General features: G+C 41.5%; 1 protein-coding gene across 1 annotated transcript in view; it reads right to left on the reverse strand.

Annotated features, from left to right (window-relative positions):
- FBN2 (fibrillin 2) overlaps positions 1-19,812 on the reverse strand; it is a 254,203-nt gene that overhangs the window by 20,709 nt on the left and 213,682 nt on the right. Inside the window, exons 49-56 of the mRNA XM_073344871.1 lie at positions 12,097-12,222; positions 10,641-10,793; positions 9,646-9,711; positions 9,179-9,304; positions 8,927-9,046; positions 7,545-7,667; positions 6,826-6,957; positions 4,301-4,426 (exon numbers count right to left, since the gene is read on the reverse strand). Of these exons, the coding sequence (XP_073200972.1) occupies positions 4,301-4,426; positions 6,826-6,957; positions 7,545-7,667; positions 8,927-9,046; positions 9,179-9,304; positions 9,646-9,711; positions 10,641-10,793; positions 12,097-12,222 (972 nt within the window). The remainder of the gene's footprint in view (positions 1-4,300; positions 4,427-6,825; positions 6,958-7,544; positions 7,668-8,926; positions 9,047-9,178; positions 9,305-9,645; positions 9,712-10,640; positions 10,794-12,096; positions 12,223-19,812) is intronic.

Below are 19,812 nucleotides of genomic sequence, written 5' to 3' on the forward strand. Positions count from 1 at the left end.
CCCTAAGCAGTGTAAGAAAATCCACCACGAGGGACGTTTAGGAACAGAACACATTTTAACTTGTTCTCTGCTGGGGAACCCCGAAAGACACAGGGCTAAACTGATTCAGATGAACGGTTTCTGCTGGTGGGGCACTACTCAATCTTACATTTGTTCTGTTAGTTACTGTGAGGGAGGACAGGTGACAGCAAATTGCCTGATCATCGTCTGTGCAAATCTACTGAGGAATAGAATCAGCAGGTACAAAGAACTATAACTTACACTTCCCTGCATAAGTTAGGGTTTTTTTAGATATGCCTTTATTGTTCCCCTTAATTTGAACCACCAGCTATAATTACACAGTGATATTAAATGGTCTCTTCATTAAAAAATATAACCTGTAATACAGCAACTTTAGAGAGATTAACAAGATCCAATTTGCTTGGAAGAGAATTATTTTCTGTAAACACAGTGTATCTAGTTAGGTAAGAGAGGTTCCTGACTTAAAGCTTTTGAATTTCACTGTTTTAAAGAGGGACCTACGAATATTTATTAAGGAAATTAGGTAACTAATTGTGATATCCCAGCATACATCATGTGGTGGTGTCATAGCTACCATGAAGCTAGAAGGTGGACCTGAGTCATGGAATAAAGTCTGTGCTGAGCAGCAGATTTTAGTGTGGGGTATAATTTGAAATGTAAAGTATTTATATATTTTATTGAATATTACTTCAGTCCTTTAGGGAATTACTTTATAGCCTTTACCTAATAGCCCCGTATTCATCCATTGTTTAAAGGAGAAAGGATTTTTTGATTACTTTATGAAAACTGGCTTTAATAATTGTAGCTATACAGAAAATTTTTCAGAAACCCGTAAACAACTTATGAGCCTAACTGCTAGTGGGTTTCAATGGGATTTAGGCTCCTAAATCATTTAGGTGCTTTTGAAATTTTTTACCCATAGTCATCTAACTAAATTTACTAAAGACAAGCAATCATTGCACTGTTTTTTCCCCCACATAATTTTATTACAGTCCACATTTAGCTATCTTGAAATCTTACTGGGTTTCAGTCAGTCCAAAAAACTGTACAGAAGGCAATAAAGTCAAGTGCAGTTACATTGATTAAAGCCTATGGCTATCAATTTTAATTCTGCTTATGCTTAACTAATTTAAATATCAGTAAAACTTTATACCTGTGACTGAATTTTCCTACTGTGGAGCCATACGCTGATAATGTCAATATGATTCACTTTCTTCTATATTCTAACTAAGAAATAACTGAAGTCAACTACTGCTCTACTAAATAGGTGTATTGTGCAAGAAATGTTGAAAGCTAGAGCTCATTGAGTACATTCTGACCTGGAGTTCATACAAAGCTTTGATTCATACTTAAACTAAACTGAACTCTGACACAAGACTGCACAATCTGATCAGCAAATGTATTGGGCTTTAATTATAAAGAAATACCCAGCACAATGCATTCAGTGATACCGTGACCCTAAAAGCACTGAATGGAAACAGCACCAAGAACACTCTCCCAAAATGTAAATTTTTGAAAATATCTGTTCATATATTTAATTCAAAAGAGCAGTGTATTTCCTTGGGATTGATGTTAGACTGTGATTAATAGCCTGAGCCATCCTCTTTCCATTTGGTCACTAATCAAGTTTGGGAAACACTGCTCTAGTAGAAAGCATATCCTGGCAAGGGCTTCCCTCATCTGGTGTTTTTTCTTGGCTCTTACCACCTAGCCATCCAAGCAGAGATGCACAGATGCCTTCTTTTTTCTAGTCTGCTACCAGCACCTTCATTTTAATGCCAGGTTAAATGGGGGAGCCTGATACGGATGATGTCATGAACTACAGAGATCACTGATCTGATATGTTGAGCAAAGGTCTCCATATTCTCAATGCAAATTTCAAGTACTTATGGTAGTTGGATGCAAATTTAATGACAGAGGGCTAGTGCCACAAAGAGGTTTAGGCACCTAACTGCTACTTTAGGTGCCTAAATCCAAAAGTTAGATCGTTAATCCTCCCCCCCCCCCCCAGCTGCTATCTAGCCCTATAGGCTCCTTAAGTCCCTAGACATTGTTTCCACTGACAGACACCTCAAGTGCCTACATTTCTGCTGCTGGGCATGCACAAAGCCACCTGAGTCCTGACGCCTAGCACCTCATTCACGCCTAAGCCCCAGTGGGAGTCACAAACTAGGCATTCCCCTGCCTGCCTAATCCTCAAGGCTCGATCCAGTAGGTATGCTGAGAGGAGGGTGGTGGTGTTCCAATAAATACTTAAATATTCACTGGAGTAGGGACTTGAACCCAGGTCTTCCCCCATCTCAGGTGAGTGCCCTAACAGGAGAGATGGAGAAGAGACCCATCCCAGAGTATCCCATTGCAAGGGCACTCTCCTAGGAGGTGGGGCACAAGCCCTTCTCCACACCAGGCAGAACGGGAGTTTGAATCTAGGTCTCTTACATTCTGGTGAGTGCCCTACCCACTGGCAATAACTGACTAAAAGCACCATCACATACCCTCCTCTACCTCAGGCACCTAAGCCAGGTCAGCCCTAAATCCAGGAGAGAGTTTACAGCTGAAATGCCCAATTGGAGGGAGGCACCTCCTGTTTAAGCATCTAACTCTCTTTGAGGGGCAGGGCTTAGGCCACATCCCTCTCATCAGCATATCATATTGGCTAGTTAATGGGGGACTCTGCTCTAACTTTTCCCATGTGCAGTATAGACAGCCTAGGTGCCTAAGTGAGAGCGGCAGATTCCATTAGGCAGCAGGGTGCCTAAAAGTCAGATGTGGCAGCACCTAGTCTTACTCCCCTCTTTAGCTAGCCTGGAATCCTGTGTAGGATGGGGAAGGAGGGATATCAGTCCACCTGTTCAACCAACTAGTCATGATGCTGATGGTGGTTGCATCGATGCTGAAGATCTGCTCGTAGGTTTAGAACAGGGACTTAAATTATCACTGCAACTACATTTGGATGAAGACATTTCCCTTGAAAATGTTTCACAAGCAGGATCATGAAACCCAGTTTCATTCAGTGGCACATTTACTCTTGAAGAAACTGATTTTCTGCATTTTTTGGGAGAAGCATAAATCCTTATATCTCAACAATTCTTGACAATCATTGTAGTTTGCTTTAGAGGAATTATCTGGTTTCATTACTTCAGTTCATTCAATTGCTTTTTTTCCCGTATCACTTCTTAAAATATTAAGCCTTTTGAATCAGATAAATTCATACACTGATGTCTGGTAATACCAAAAGTATTAAACAATAACCAGTTGTTTGCTCTGTTGAATGGTAGCTTTCATTTTTACTAGTTAACATGGGAAACCCCTTTGTGAATTCAACAGTATGAAGACTGAAAAAATCCAAGATATTATCAGATGCCCTTCTGTCTTCCAGAAGTTACTAGAATCTAACAAACTAAGCCCCTGCCTGACAGTCAACAACTTTAGTCACTCTCCTTTCTTCAGCATGCAATAATAGCTTCATCAACCATTCCTGCCCCTCTCCCCCGTTATCAGTGTCTGCATTCATTTGCCTTCCTCTTTAGGTTATTAGACTATCCTAAAACTTTCTTATTGTTTCCAAGCAGGCATAAGATCCTTCAAGTTTGCATCACCTCCCTTTTAATTGTTTAGAATTTATTTAAAATGTTCATTTACAGACTGAAATTAGAGCCTATGACATATAGAATTTTGCCAGTAACATTTCCTGTCCTTACTTTAAATGTTCATACTATAATAATCTCCATTTAGCAAAACAGTGAATGAGGAAAAAACTGATCAAAATAGTTATTGAAAAGTAATGGCTTGTACATATATCTTTTACACAAAACTGTACAGTAGAACAGATCTAACATTCAAATTCTGTAGCAGCAGTATCTGGCTCATAAATGGAATAATTAGAAATATTTTGCTCTTAATGTGAGATTTATTACTTAACATTGCATATAGGGTAAGCAAGGCTGATGCTAAACTATTTTCCTTTGGCATGAAACCACCATTTGATGTCATTTTTCCTGACTGTTAATTATAATTTTTTCCAGAAATAAAATAAATCATTGTTTTCTCTTTGAAAACTCAATTTATCTTAATCCTGAAAAACAGATCAAGGATCATTATTTAATCTGTTATACACACAGCCAAGAGATGTGTGAAGTACTCAGGGTCTGCATTATTGGTAGAAATCTTAGCAAGCAGTGCTTTTATTTTTTTATTTAAATATTCCACCTCCATTTTATTGCACTGAGTTTATACTTTTTCATGTAATGGGAAATGTATGCCAAGGAAATCAACTTACCAAGGCACTCAGTGCCTGATGGGCTTGACTGGAATCCTTCATTACATTCACACCTGTAGCTTCCAATAATGTTCACACAGCGACCATTTTCACAGATACCTGGCTTGGTACGGCATTCATTTTCATCTTTACAAAAATATCACACATATACACACAATAAATGTGATTTAAAACTTATCTGAATTGACAGACTAAAAACCTGTTTGTCAGAGTTATTTAATCAGCAGGCAAAAAAAATTCAAACATTTTGGTAACTAATACATTTGTATGGCCAAAAGAAAAGCTGAGTAAGCCTCCAAAAGCTGATGTTCACTCTTCTGTTGAGAACTCAGCACACTATGTGCTTTGAAGGAGGTATGGAAAAATATAGCAACTTAGAAAGATAAACCTTGTCAATTTTCTACCAAATATAGTAAGTTTTCAATGAACCATGGCATAAGCCAACTGCACTACAACTCTGTCTAGCAATTAGCATTACAATGAAATTTAATACACTAATGAAGAGAGTCATTCAAAATAAAATAGTGAGAGCCATTAGGAAACAGAAAGTTAATAGTTAAAGAGTATGTCACATGACCACGATTCTATAAAATGTGCCGGTTCAGGAAGGGCACCTAAGCATGTGCTTAGGCGCCTTTCCTAAAATAGGGTTTATAATCCCAAAGTGTCTGCTCCTTCCTTTTCCCATATTAGCTTGCAAAAAACAAATTGATACCATAATTTCCATAGGTGCTTAAAAGAACACTGGAAGGTTTGGCTGCTCAGGGCAAAACAGAGGTAGGTTTGAATCCAACAGCCTTCTCTCTCATAAAGGCACAATTCTTGATTTCTTACTAGCAAATAGACTGATGCTTTATGATTCAAGAAGACTGTTTTCCTTGAATGCACAATAAAATAAGAGGAATTCTGTAAGGAGAGATTTTACCAGGATGGATGTTTAAGAGAACTAAAAAATTACTATTTTTTTTAAACTTGGAGATAAATTCCAGTATTTGTCAACACAGAAAGCTTCAGAATGTCAATGGATTTGCAGTATTACAAGGGAAAAATTCTGATTCCAGACACAGCAGCACTTGGCTATCTATTTTCCCTCTAAACAAATTACAGTAATGGTCAAGGGAAGCTGTTTGCCTATTCATCTTAAGATAAGAGAATTATTCTGAATTGTGGGTGGTTTTTAATTTCTATGAATTCTTTGCTGCTGATGGCTGGAACAAAATGTTTGTATTTTGCTCTAGATTGTTACCCCTTAACTCTGAAAAAGCTGGATACATAAAATATAAAGAAAAGGAGTACTTGTGGCACCTTAGAGACTAACCAATTTATTTGAGCATAAGCTTTCGTGAGCTCAGCTCACTTCATCGAAAGCTTATGCTCAAATAAATTGGTTAGTCTCTAAGGTGCCACAAGTACTCCTTTTCTTTTTGCGAATACAGACTAACACGGCTGTTACTCTGAAACCTACATAAAATATAATTTCTCTACTATTAATATAGATTTTTGCAAATATATAATTTCTTATTTACCTACAATAATTCTACTTTTATTATTCCTATTTAGAGAACTATTAAAAGAGATGCTTTTTGGCTGACTAATTAAACGCTTTCATGGGTAGTCAGAGCAATTTTAAGACTTAATTCTTACAACCCTATACACTGAAAGCAAAGGTGGGCCACACAAAAAAAGAAACAAAAATAGTCTTAAGGGCCAAATTCAGCAACTCTTATTTATGGTAAGTAGTCCCGAGATCACTGGGACTTCTAGTGTAAGAATTACTCACTGTAAAGATTAGAGAATCAAGCCCTAAAATAAGGAAAGACTGGATGGAACAGGGTTAGGATAGACTTGTCAAGTGGAAGGTTCAAGAGGCCTTGTGTCTCCATCCTCACGAACAGATGTTTGGGTATATGTAGCTGAGCACAGATGCAATCCGTACTTCTGTTTTTGTGCCTACAAAATATTACGGATACAGTTCTGAGTAGTTGTGCCTCTAATTACTACGTCTAAACCACAGTCAAGTAGCAAAGAGTGTAATTAATTAGCACCTAGCTGCCATTTATGACTTTGGAGGTCTCCCTGTTAGCATACAATTCAATAATTCACAATTTTAGCAGGAGGTTTGGATGGGTAAAATTGTGCAAAAAATTATCCCCTTTAGTGTTTCAATGCAGAAAACAACCAAGTCACAAAAGGATAATAATATCCCTTAAGGAGTTGGCTTTTTCCAAAAGATAACCGGAGTTGTCTCAAAGTCAGAGTAACAACTTTATACCAATACTCCAGTGTCAAGCAGTACAACACAGAGTAAATTTTCTGTATCTCTTTGTATTTAAAAATTTCCACGCTTGGACTGCTTGAGAGAAATATGACTCTGGTTATCTCAATTACTTTCCGAAGAAATATATAATTCTGACACCTAACCATAGTATGCTCCGACTAGTTATTTTCCAAATGTACTTGTATATTATAAACTTTTCATTTTAATATTGGAGCAATATGTGAAGTGTTCCCTTCCCAAGCCTTACCCATGCAGCCTTCTCCATCAGGTCTACGGGTCATTCCAGGAGGGCAGATACACATGAAGGTGCCAATCAAGTTTTTGCACATCATGCCTCTTGATTCACAGTCATGGAGACCTTCAACACATTCATCCAGGTCTGAAAAAAAATGTAGTATATGTTGTATTTCAAATAAAGACCTAGTCTGAATGCTTTCTCATAGGTTCAACTGTAGAAGACAACTAGTATTTGTTGTTCAGAAAATATTATTTTTATTTTTCTTCTTAACCCCAAACTGTTTTTATTAAGAGTAAACGAGGTGACAGGCTACTTGGGAGGGTTGGGGGGTGGGGAGAGGCATGTGAGCACTGCAATTAATCAAAAGCCCCTGAGATCCCTTGTAATTTGCATATAATCAAGCAAATACCAGCTACCTTCATCTTTAACACTGTTACAGAGAGGACATCTTCCAGCATGAAATGCTCCATCTTGATCTAAGTTATTGTGACAAGTGGAGACAACAAGGGCCCACCAGGTGATATTCTGTCTTGGACACAATGCTGAGTGTATCAATTTGGTGCATCATATGGTAGGTCCTGCTGCAACATTTTATTAAAAAGGCTGGATACAGGATGCACTGAAGAAAAACTTTTGACCGTACTTTGTCTATTACTGGGTAACAGGTATTGGGAAAAATTACATTTCAATAGCCATTACTTTCTAAAACTTTTTTTAAAGTTAATTACCTTTGCACATCTTTTGGTCTTCTCTCAGTTCATAGCCAACCGGACAGGTGCATTCATAGAAACCGTAAGTGTTGATACACCGAAAAGCACACAGCAAAGGGTTCTGAGCACACTCGTTTATGTCTGAATAGTAAGGAAAAGGGAGACTGAATGCTATGTTCCAGCTTAATTGTAATAGCACCACTGGAACTTTCTTTATACCCGTATTTTCTGTGTTACCATCTAAAAAGTGTTAGAAATCAATGCTTCATTCTGGGAATTTTTTTGTGTATTTCTGAGGCAGCATAAACAAAAAATAAATGTATCCAGGGTATCCTCATATATATTGCATTTTTTAACATATACACTTCTAAAGCCACCTTTAAGGTTAGAGTTGTAGGTGTTTTTGTATTTTGGTTTGTTTTGTTTTTGGCTGGGATTTTACTATATGGAACTATTTACAATAGACAGTCTTTTCAAGGATGTGATAAGCCAGCATTTCCAAAGCTTCTGAAAGCTGAGTCCCTATTCAGGAAAGTAAACTAATCATGCCCTCCTTCAGACCCACCATGTGTTGTTAAAGGCCTATCCAAAATGTATAGATCTTCATAATATGATCCTCTCTCTCTGCTTTCTTACATGTTTTGTTGAGCAATGAAATAGTTAATGTTGACAAGTAAAGTATTATTAGTGGCATTTGACTTAATACCCATTGAAATAAATGGGGCAAGTCACACTCCAAAGCTATCGTGTCAGGTTCTCTGCAAACTCAGGCGAACACTTTTGAACCAATTACACTCTGGTCACATTTCCAAGGTTTTCTTTGCGACTATAACAGCTAGACCCTTATTTTCAAATTAAAGCTGAGACTCTGGAGAACAGTTGAGTAGCCTATCTATGTCCCTTCTCTCCCTCCATCTCTGCAGGCCACACCCTAAAATTTGGGAAAAACTAAGAAGCAGCGTATTTGACTAATAAAATGAACACACTTATCTGCACTCACATGCCACGTTAATGGCCGTTACAATCTATTGATGAGGAAATTTAAGAGGTTCAGTTATTCTTAGAAACACTTCTATCAGGTAACATATTTCTCTAGAGCTGGGTGAGGAGAAAACTTTTCCTTCAAAAGGAATGTTAGCAGAGTTACACTGCACCACACTAGCTAGGTCATGAAAAGTGCTATTTTTGCAACATTTTCTTTTACACAGCTCATTTCAGAACCCTAGACTTTATTTTTCATTGGCATATTTCAAGAGGAGACATTCCTTTTAACTTATAACTTTGACTTTGTAATAAAAACCCAATACACACATTATGATAGTGCAAACGCTGGATGGAAAATAAAATACTTTAAATATAAGAGAAAAAGAGGAGGTAAAACGGAGGAAATCATGATTTACCTTCACAATTCATCATTGGGCCTGGCTCAAACCCTTCATGACAGTTACATTCAAAACTACCAATCACATTAGTGCATGTGCCATTTCCACATGGATTGCCAATCAAACATTCATCAGTATCTAGGATGAAATAAATAAAACACAAACTTCAGAGAACTGGGACACAGGCTAAGTGGTATTTTAAGTTTATGAACTTTAAGCATTGCTATCCTTGCCAATGTACAGTCTGCGTAATGTAGAATCAGTACTTACCTACACAGTGCACTCCAGTGTAATCTAAGTTGTATCCCATTGGGCACTCACAGCGGAACGATCCATCAGTGTTGATACAATGACCATTTGAACAAATGCCTGGGCTCTCAAGACATTCATTGACATCTGAAAAATAGAAAACTATGTAAACTATTATCTTTCAGCTGTCGAACTCGACTATTTTTATATTAAATATTACATTTCTAATGAAAAGCAGGAAATGACCAAAAAGTAAGCATCTTGTTCTATATGTCTTGGGCCAAAATATAACTATGCAGTTTCAAAAATAGAATATATCTTGTAAGTTTGCTCAGTGCTCCAAAACTTCTTTCACCCTTGAAAACAAAACAAAAAAACACAAAATAAAAAAAAGCTTTACCAGAAAGAACAAAACAGCATTACCCAATAGCGCCTCACTTAACTGGGAATTAAAGATTTTCTAAGCAGTGTCAGAAACAAAGCAATACCTTCCCGTGTATCATCAATCCCAGGGATGGTTCCATGGCCGTAGGGACACAAATCCTGGAAAGCAACTGTATAGGAACATTTTAAACAATTATAAACAAACATGCTAAATAGATGAAAGTAATCAAAACCATTAAGGCAGCTAAATTTAATTAACACCAATGAAAAAGAGTGTGCTTTGGATAGATATTCTTACCATATATTTTCCCTGTTATTGAGTTGCATTTTTCCCTTCTTGCTAGTTTCAACTGCAACATCCTTTACTAGTATTAAGCCTGAGTAATTGTGTCATAGTCTACAGAGCAGCTTTCTTAGCTAAGGTTACCATATTTGAACATTCAAAAAAGAGGACACTGCATGCAGGGGGGAAATTTTGCTCGTGTCCCACCATCCCTGGCCCTGCCCCAACTCCACCCCTTCCCCGCTCTCATTCCAACCCCTTTCCCAAAATCTCCACCCCCTCTCCCAAATCCCCGGCCCCGCCTCTTCCGCTGAGCGCGCCACATTCCTCCTTACCCCGCTAGACAAAACAGCTGTTTCGCGGCGCAAGCACTGGGAGCTAGGGGGGAAAAGCGGGCACTCTCTTGAGTGATCAACATTCACTTTCTTTCTTGAATGATCAACTCTTCTTTGGGGAAAAATAATAATGCAAAATCCCGGACGTTTTTAGATATTTAAAAATTCCTCACAGATGGTGATTTAAGAACCAAAAAGCTGGACGTGTCTGGGAAAATACGGACGTATGGTAACCCTATCTTAGCACATAATCATTTAACGCTTCTCCCTCAGTTTGTTTACTGTAAACCAAACAGTAGGGTAACAAACCAAATGCAGTGACAGCTTTTGTGTTTCTGGGCACTAACCCACATTTTGCCTTTCCCCCTGTCCCAAAGCAACAAGAACTACTGCTGGAAGCTAATTTACAGCTGTGCAGAGGCACTATTTTGACTTTACATTTCAGTCTTTTCCTAGACGTATTATAAACCATGATATATACCTTCTTCTTCCTTGGGGCAGAGCTCACAAGGGTCACCCCATCCCTCTCCTGGCATCTTACTGCAGCAACATTTTGCCTTGGTGGTGTTGAAAGCCTTTGGGACAGAGCACTTCCCATTTTCAAAGTTAGTAAAACAGAAGCTCTGCCGGGTATCTAGAAAAACAAACAAAAAAAGCAACAGTAATAAGCTAGGTATGTAAAAAACCCACACATTCTATATGACAGACTCCTGCCTGATTAGAGAAGGAAGTATCAGAAAATGAAAGTGATAATTCTAGGCCTGAGTTTTCACCATTATTTTAGAGAATACATCTCCCACCCAGACAACAGGATACCAACCCTTTTATCCACAACTGCTGTCTGCTGCATTCAGTGTTGAAGTGAGGACTAAGGGCTTGTCTATACTTGAAATACTACAGCGGTGCCACCGTAGTGCTGCGGCTGTGCCGCTGTAGCACGTCCGTGTAGATACCACCTACACTGAGGGGAGGGATTTTCCCATCGTCGTAGGTAATCTACTTCCTCGAGAGGCAGTAGCTAGGGTCAATGGAAGAATTCTTCCGTAGACCTAGCACTGTCTATACTGGGGTTAGGTTGGCTTCACTACGCCCTTCAGAGATGTGGATTTGTCACATCCCTGAGCAACATTGCTGGGTCAACCTAACATTTTAGTGTATACCAGGTCTAAGACTTTCTTGCACATTATTCACCCTCTGCAGGACAGCAGGAACCATCATTACACAGGCAAAAAATACCTCCACTTCTGCCTTTACAGCTCCTCAGCCTGGGGAACAAGGAACTGAGCTCCAGACTCAAATGTAGTTTTCCTTCAAGTAAAGTAGTATTTTTGGAGTACACAAAGAAAAGGATTTCTTGCAAAATTTGAAGGCAAGTTTCCTGTTGGCCTAGCATTTGCTGGATGCAGCAGAGCATGGTGCTAATCATGATTGTCTGCTCTAGACCCTGGCCCAGTGCTGGTTCCAGCAGGACAGTACACCATCTTGGCAGAGGTGAATGGCATCCCAATGCTAGGGGCTGTGGGGAGAAAGGTGTAGAAGCCAGTGTAGAAGCTTAGACACTGTGCCTCCCATGCTATTTATAACCACAAAGGGAGCCCATCTGGGCAGGGAATCCACCCTTAAAAGAACCAATGAGTTCTTTAGTTTTATAAAAAGGATTAAAGGGCACAGTGACTGTTGGTTGTATTGCTAAGTTGTACCAGAAGGTAAGAGAGATTTATTGTCTTCCGTAGAGCATGGTGCACCATGTGACAAACATTTATTTTACTGGGAGGACCTAATCAATTTAGTTTTAACATAATAAACTTGTAATAAGAGCATGACATGGCAACAATCCTGACGACCAGTGCGAGGTTACTAAAGAGTCCCCACTCTTCTTGCAAAGTTTCTGTTAACTATTGCGGTCAGTGATAACATGCTTTAACCCTGCATCTTACCAAAACACCTTCGTCCATTGTCAGACAGCACAAAGCCTATGGGACAGATGCATTGAAAGCCTCCTGGAGTATTAGTGCAGGAGCCAAAGAGACAGATGTTGGGGTCTTCATTGCACTCATCAATATCTGCAAAATAATAGGAGAAAAGATTCATCATTAGCCCACCTGGCATCAATTTTGTGTATTTCTTTGATATCTGAAAAGATTTGACTTCAGCCACACTCAGTACTCTGTTCAAGCAGCAAAACAGACACATTAAAGCTCCCCCTTCTTTCCTTTTTAAAATAGTGATTGAAATGTGAAATTTTCCACTTGTTTATTGGTTTTCATTATCCCGTACAGTTCTAACAGGGTCTGCTTTTTGTCTTCTGAATCTGTATCCTTCCTGTGCCATCAGACGTCACTTTGGGCACGTCTTATTGATACTATAAACGTTAAATGTTTTCAAACCACAATGGGGGCAGATATTTTAGGACAAGGAAAAAGATTCTTTGGAAACATGAAACAAAGAAGAGTTTTAAAAAGGTGTTTTTTCCCCAAGTTCTGAGTGAGTCTAAATGTGCAACTGCATTCTAAATGTTCTTGCCCGACTTCAGAAAGAATGGAGTCCCCATGGCACATGCACACATTAATATTTATGAATGTTTTCTGCAGCCACTATTGATTTGTAGTATATACAAATGTTTCTTTTAAACCCTTCACTTTCAATCACTTTAAAAAAAAAACACAACTAGGTGTGTTTAAACATGTGGGATTTAAACATGTTATAAGTTAAACAAAGAAAAATAAAGGAATTTTTACTCTACTACAAATACTTTTTAAGTTCTAATTATTAAGTAAGATATGAACAGAGGAGAAGCAAATGGAGAGAGTTTGCCTGGGGGGAGAGCCCACACAGGATTTTGCCTTTCAAGCTTCTGGGAGCAATAAATACATCTGAAGAGGCTCTTGATACATTACAAGGCAGGAAATATAGATAGTGAGGTTGGCTGTTGAAACCTGCATAGGATGTGCCATGTTCTCCTGGACGATAGAAGTGACTTTGTCTGTACAAAGTGCAAGCTGGTCTCCATACTGGAAGAAAAAGGTTAGAGGACTAGAGACCTATGTAATAACCCTGCATTGCATCTAAGAAAATGAAGACTTCTTAGAGAGAAGTCAGGATTTGGTATTGCGGGCACAGCATGCCAAAGAATTGGAGAAGGCAGCATGGGGGGGACTGAAGAACAAGGAAGAAAATTGGGAGCATGTTCCTCGAAAAGAAGAAAAAGGGGAGAACCAATATACCCTCAACACGGATAAAGGTAAGCAACTTTCAGGCTCTCTGCACAGGTACTACTGCTGAGAATGCCTTGATAGGATCACCTGAGGGAAGGGATCAGAAGAAGACCCCCGTTGACTGGAAGGCATGGGATGCATTGTCCTAAGGATGGGGGTTCCACGACCACCACTCCCAAGAGGAGGAGAAGGGTTGTGGTGGTTGGGGACTCTCTCCTAAGGGAGACAGAATCATCCATCTGCCATCCAGACCAGGAATCCCGACAAGCGTGCTGCTTGCCTGGAGTTAGAATTCAGGATGTGACTGAGAGTCTCCCAAAACTCATCAAGCCCTCGGACCACTACCCCTTCCTACTTATCCACATGGGCACCAACAATACTGCCAAGAATGACCATAAGTGGATCACTGCAGACTACATGGCTCTGGAAAGAAGGATGAAAGAGTTTGGGGAACAAGTTGTGTTTTCGTCCATCCTCCCTGTTGAAGGAAAAGGTCTAGGCAAGGACCATCGAATTGTGGAAGTAAATACGTGGCAATGCAGGTGGTGTCAGTGTGACGGCATTTGCTTCTCTGACAATGAGCTGATGTTCCAGGAAAGAGGATTACTATGCTGGGCTGGGCTCCATCTATCGAGTACTGAGAAGAGCATGTTTGGACGTCGTCTGGCTAACCTGATAAGGAGAGCTTTAAACTAGGTCCTATGGGATATGGTGACAAAAATCCAGGAAACGCACATCTAGGCTCAAGTAACAAAGACAAGGGGAAGGAGCTAACTTCTGGAGAAGGGTCTAGAAATCGCAACTGCATTAAAAAGGCAAAAAAGAAAAGCAACAAGGCAATCTGCAAAATATCTTTGATGTCTGTATAGAAAGTCAAGGAATATGGGAAACAAGCAGGATGAACTGGAAGTCATGGTACATGAAGAAAATTATGACTGAATTGGCATCACAGAGACTTGGTGGGGCAACTCCCATGATTGGAGTATCAGCATTGAGGATACAGCTTGTTCTGAAAGGACAGGTATGGAAAAAAAGGAAGAAGTGATGCACTGTACATCAAGAACGTATACACTTGCCTGGAGGTCCAAGGGAAAGTGAGTGACAGACCTAACTAGAGTCTCTGGGTGAGAATAACAAGGAAAAAGAACAGTAGCGATATCCTGGTGGGGGTCTAGACCACCAAATCAGGAAGAGGAAGTGGATAAGTCATTCTACAAGCAGGTAACACACATGAGCTGGTATTACTTGTTATAAAAGGTATTACCTCACCCACCTTGTCTCTCTAATATCCTAGGACTGACATGGCTACAACTACACTGCATAAAACCTAACCACTAACGTGGCAAGTATCCAGTAGGAATAAGAGGGTGTCCCCCTCCAACAAACCCTGAAACTAGGGTATATAAAACTGAGCTCACCATATGCTTAAAAGAACTGACAGAACCTAACACAAGAAACTGTACAATCCTAAATGTGACAGATGCCCAGACCAGCTGTGTGGAAAGGACTCTTCCCCCATCCCAGGGTTAAGAGGATAAGAAGAAGTGGTGAGATTTCATTTCAAAGACTGAATGTATTTCCCCTTCTGTTTGTTAATATAAATAACTGTAGGTTATCTTGCCGAGTCTACACTCTCTAGTGAGAATTCAAGTAAACATATTTTAGATTTTAACTCCTTTATAAATCCAAGAAAATTGACCTAAGAGAGATTGAAAAGAATTGTTTTAAGCAATCATTTTTAATATTCAAAACGTGTCCCTTTTGGACTAATGTAGTCAAACAGAAGTAACCACACTCTTCAAAGTGCCTTAAAGACAAATCTACCCTTGGATATGTGATGTGTTAGGTACTAAATAATTGAGAATTGTTGATAAGTAAATGTAATAAGAAATGTTGGTAATTTGCATGGTTCTTTAATATAACTTCTGAGCCTCAACTCTTATGTGTAATAATTTCTTGCAGGTCTGTACTGTGTGTGTGGTATATACAATTGGTTGTGTCTATATCTGAGTGGTGAACGGTTGATTACATATTTTTGTGGTTCTGGGTGAATTAATAAATTGTTGGTTGGTTAAGAATAAGCAAGTCCTGATTTGAGAAATACTGTTTGAGTTAAAAGTTGATCTAGTAAACTAACGCTCCCTGGACCCAATAAAAAGGGGTTATCCTACTGGATTTGATTATATAGTGGCAAACCTAATTCGTTAGACTTCAGGTTTAAAAATATAATTGGCACCTTGGCATACTCATAAATTGACTCCCCCACCCCCCATTTCATGCTTACAACGGACTTGAAAGTGCCTCCTCTTTTGCAGGTAGGTTTTTCTCATGACTGGTTATCTACTACTCAGGAGTACAGACTGCACTTTGGGATAGCGGCCCAGTTCTATGCCTGAGAACCACAGCTCTAGGGTGCAGATATGACAGATTGGGGTGCATTATGGTGCTCAAGTCCTGTATCAGGAGACCTCCTGGGAGAGGAAAGCAAAATGACACTTGCAGAGAAAGAAGCAGCTCCAGGAACTGCGCTTGGTGAAAGTGCCTGCTCAGGGAATCTGATACATTTTGCAGGCATGGAAGGTAGACCACTGAGCTAGCGACGCAGTGGGATACGCTCCAGTTCCACAGTCTTAGTGATTCTGCACATAAGTATTAGGATCTTGCTCCCCCCCTCTCCCCCAGTGATTTATATAGTACATTGCTGCTCTGTTGTCCAGTATTACCTTGACTGAGCGGCCCTCAATGTTGTGGAGGAAAAACTGGCACTTATAGAGAACTGCCCTGAATTCTAGAACATGGATGTGGAGACAAGCTTCTTGAGGAGTCAGTTTGCTGTGGGCTGTGGAGCCTGGAATCCCAATGCAGTAGAGAGGCATCCGTAGTGATGACGACCCTTGATGGGGACGAACGCAAAAATGGAACTCCCTCACAAATTCTGAGAGGACCAACTGAGAGTAGAGAACTCTTGGAGGTATGGTCACTCACTTGAAAAGACTGACGGGGATGTAAACCATTCAGAGCCAGGTCTGAAAGCACTGAAGGTGAGGTCTTGCATGGAGCATCACAAACATGCAGGCTGACGTGGTCTAAGAGCTGCAGGCAAGCCCTTGCTTTGGATTTGGGCTCTGCTGTAGAGTGGAGATAAGCATGGCCGCCGTGGTAGACCTTTTTGCAGGTAAGTATGCTCTGGTGGCTAAGTCCAGAGTGGCTTCAGTGAAGTCTGTGTGCTGTACCAGTGTTAGGGTAGACATTTCCAGGCTTAGACAAAGGCCCAGAATGTAAAATAAGACTAGGGCCATGTTTGTTTCTGACTGGACCTCAAGGAGGATTCAGTTGCCCAGATACAGAAAGATGGTTATTTCCCCCGTCCCCTTGCAGTTGAGTTGCAATGACAGAGAGGACCTTTATAAAGGTCCTCAGAGCAGCTGAAAGGCCAAAGGCGAAGGCACAGTACTGGTAATGCTCTGTACCAACAACGAACCATGAGATGGGTGCTTAGCTACATTAAAGTGTGCAGCCTAAAGGTTGAGGACAATGTGGAATTAAGGATGGAATTAATGTTGCTAGGGTCAATATCTTGAAAGGCTGCAAAAAGATAAAAAGATATACATAGTTATGAGGTCTAGTATCAACCTCCACCCTCCTCTCCTTTTGGGAACTGGGAAGTACCTGGAGCAGAACCCTCTTCTGACAAATTTTGGGGGGAAATGGCTCAGTCACTCCCAAAAGTAGAGATTGAATCTCCTGATTTAGGAGACCCATGTGAGAAGTGTCCCTGAAGAGGTAGGGAAATGGGCAGGGGGGATGGAATGGAAATGAATGAAATATCCTGTGGAAACCACCTCTAGGATCCAGCTTCTGATGTGATGAGTTCCCAGGCAGGTAGAGGGGAGATCGTCCACAAAGAGCAGATGGAGAGTGGTTTTATGCAACATGAGATCCAGAAAAGGGGGTGGTTCATGACCCTTGACCATGCTATCAAAATGGCCATTTGATGGAAGGTGCAGACTGGGAGGTCACCGTTGAAGAGGGCCCCTTCTTCTTACGTCTGTAAGAATTCTGCATATCTTGTAGAGGTCTGGTATTTAAAAGGTTGAGAACATTGAGCAAGCTACGATTTGCTAAATCATCTTTTTATTGTAGGCATATAGATCCGAAGGGATCACAGAGTCATCCTGGAATCCTTCAAGGAGTGGTGTGAACTGTTGGTGTCACTACTGAAGAGCTTAGACCCTTCAAAAGGGAGGTCCTCCACTGTATTCTGAACCTCCCTGGGGAAGTTGGAGGATTGTAGCCAAGAGGCTCATCACATGATGATGCCAGTTGCCATCAAATGTGAGGCTGTTTCAGCTGCGTTGAGGGAGGTTTGAAGGGAAGTCTTCACAATCATCTGGCCTTCCAAGATGAGAGCTTGAAACTGCTCTGTTTGATCTTGTGACAGGTAGTCACTAAAATATGTAAATTTAGCATAGTCTGTAGAATCATATTTTGCCATTGAGGCCTGATGATTCACAACCCTAAACTGGAGAGCAGCCAATGAATACCTCTTTTGGCCCAGATGGTCCAGACCAGAGGTGAGCAAACTACGGCCCGCGGACCACATCTGGCCCATGGGACCCTCCTATCCAGCCCCTGAGCTCCTGGCCTGGGAGGCTAGACCCCAGCCCCTCCCCCGCAGCCTCAGTGCGCTGCCAGCGCAACACTCTGGGCAGCCAGACAGCGCAGTTGCAGAGCCGTGGCCTGACCCGGTGCTCTGAGCAGCGTGACTGTAGCACCACCAGCCACCGGTGCTCCAGGCAGCGCAGCAGGGGAGGTTGGATAGAGGGCAGGGGAGTTCGGGGATGTGGTCAGGTCGGGGAGGATAGGGGTTGGGGCGGTCAGAGGGCAGGGAGGTTGGATGGGGCAGAGGTCCCGGGGGGGGCAGTCAGGAATGAGGGGGGGGGTTGGATGGGGCAGCAGAGGGCAGTCAGGGGTGGAGGCTCCAGGAGTGGTCAGGGGGTGATGGATGGGGCAGGAGTTCCGGGGGAGCCGGGCCATGCCTGGCTGGCTGGGGAGATACAATCTCCCCTAACCAGCCCTCCATACAATTTTGGAAACCCGATGAGGCCCTCAGGCCAAAAAGTTTGTCCGCCCCTGGTCCAGACTCTTAAGCTCTTTATCCTAGGGAGTCCATTTGGAATAAGCTTATTGGCTGATCTGGTTGACAGCATCCGTTACCAAGGAGTTGGGGGTGGGATGGGCGAAAATACATTCTAGTCTCTTGGCCAGTACATAATATTTTTGTTTGCTCTCTTGCAACTAGGCATGATGGTAGCAGGACTCTGCCATACAGTACAGGGTGGTGATTGTAAAACCTCATTAATAGATGACCTAGTCCTGGGGGAGGAATGCATACTGCCCCATAGGGAGTGTTGAGTTGGGGCCATAGACACTTCATCAGGTAAGGAGGAGGACCTTCTAAACCTTTAACTCCTGCTCCTCTCGTCCTGGGGAGGAGATTCGTATGGTACCTATGTCTGTTGATAAAGATGGGGCCTCTTATGGGAGGTATCCTATAATACCAGTCTGTGTCTGTAGATCATGGGTTCAGAAAGCCCACTGAAGTGCTGCATAAAGAAAGGGAGTGGGCTTCACAGGGGTTCCTGCCAGGGATGGCATGGGCACTACCTCCAGAGAATGGAGTCGGAATGCAATGGAGGCAGAATCCTGGATGGAAAAATCCCAATCTGAGGAATTATCCTCCCCATGTCCTACTAAAAAGACCCAGAGATCGGCAGTGGGGCGGTATCAGTACCAAGCGGGAGAAGACTGTATGCTGGGATGCAGGATAACCTAAGGACACTCAGGCTCGAAATGGTGAGATGGTACCAGAGGGATCCTTTTGGGTACTCCTTATGAAGGCAAACCTAGGTTCCTCTGTTACTAAGAGGGCTTCATGGGAGAGGAAAAGACAGTTACCTTTTCCATAACTGGTGTTCTTTGAGATGTGTTGCTTATGTGTATTCCACAATAGGTGTGCATGCTCGCCACATGCACCAGTGCCAGAAGTTTTTCCCCTAGCAATACCCATAGGGGAGTGCCCCTAGCGACCCCTGGAGTGGTGCCTCCATGGTGCGGTATAAGGGGCGCTGTGTGCTCCCCCACACTCAGTTCCTTCTTGCCAGACAACTCCGACAGAGGGGAAGGAGGGCAGGATCTGGAATAGACATGAGCAACACATCTCGAAGAACACCAGTTATGGAAAAGGTAAACTGTCTTTTCTTCTTCGAGTGATTGCTTTTTTATTTTCCACAATAGGTGATTCCAAGCTATATCTGTTGGAGGTGGGAAGGAGTTCACAAATTCTCAGGGAAGAGCACAGCCCTACCAAACCCGGTGTCTTCCCTTGTCTGGGAGACGATCGCATAATGTGAGGTGAACGTGTGAACTGAAGACCAT

This window comes from Lepidochelys kempii, chromosome 5, assembly GCF_965140285.1.
Source record: "Lepidochelys kempii isolate rLepKem1 chromosome 5, rLepKem1.hap1, whole genome shotgun sequence".
NCBI lineage: Eukaryota > Metazoa > Chordata > Testudines > Cheloniidae > Lepidochelys > Lepidochelys kempii.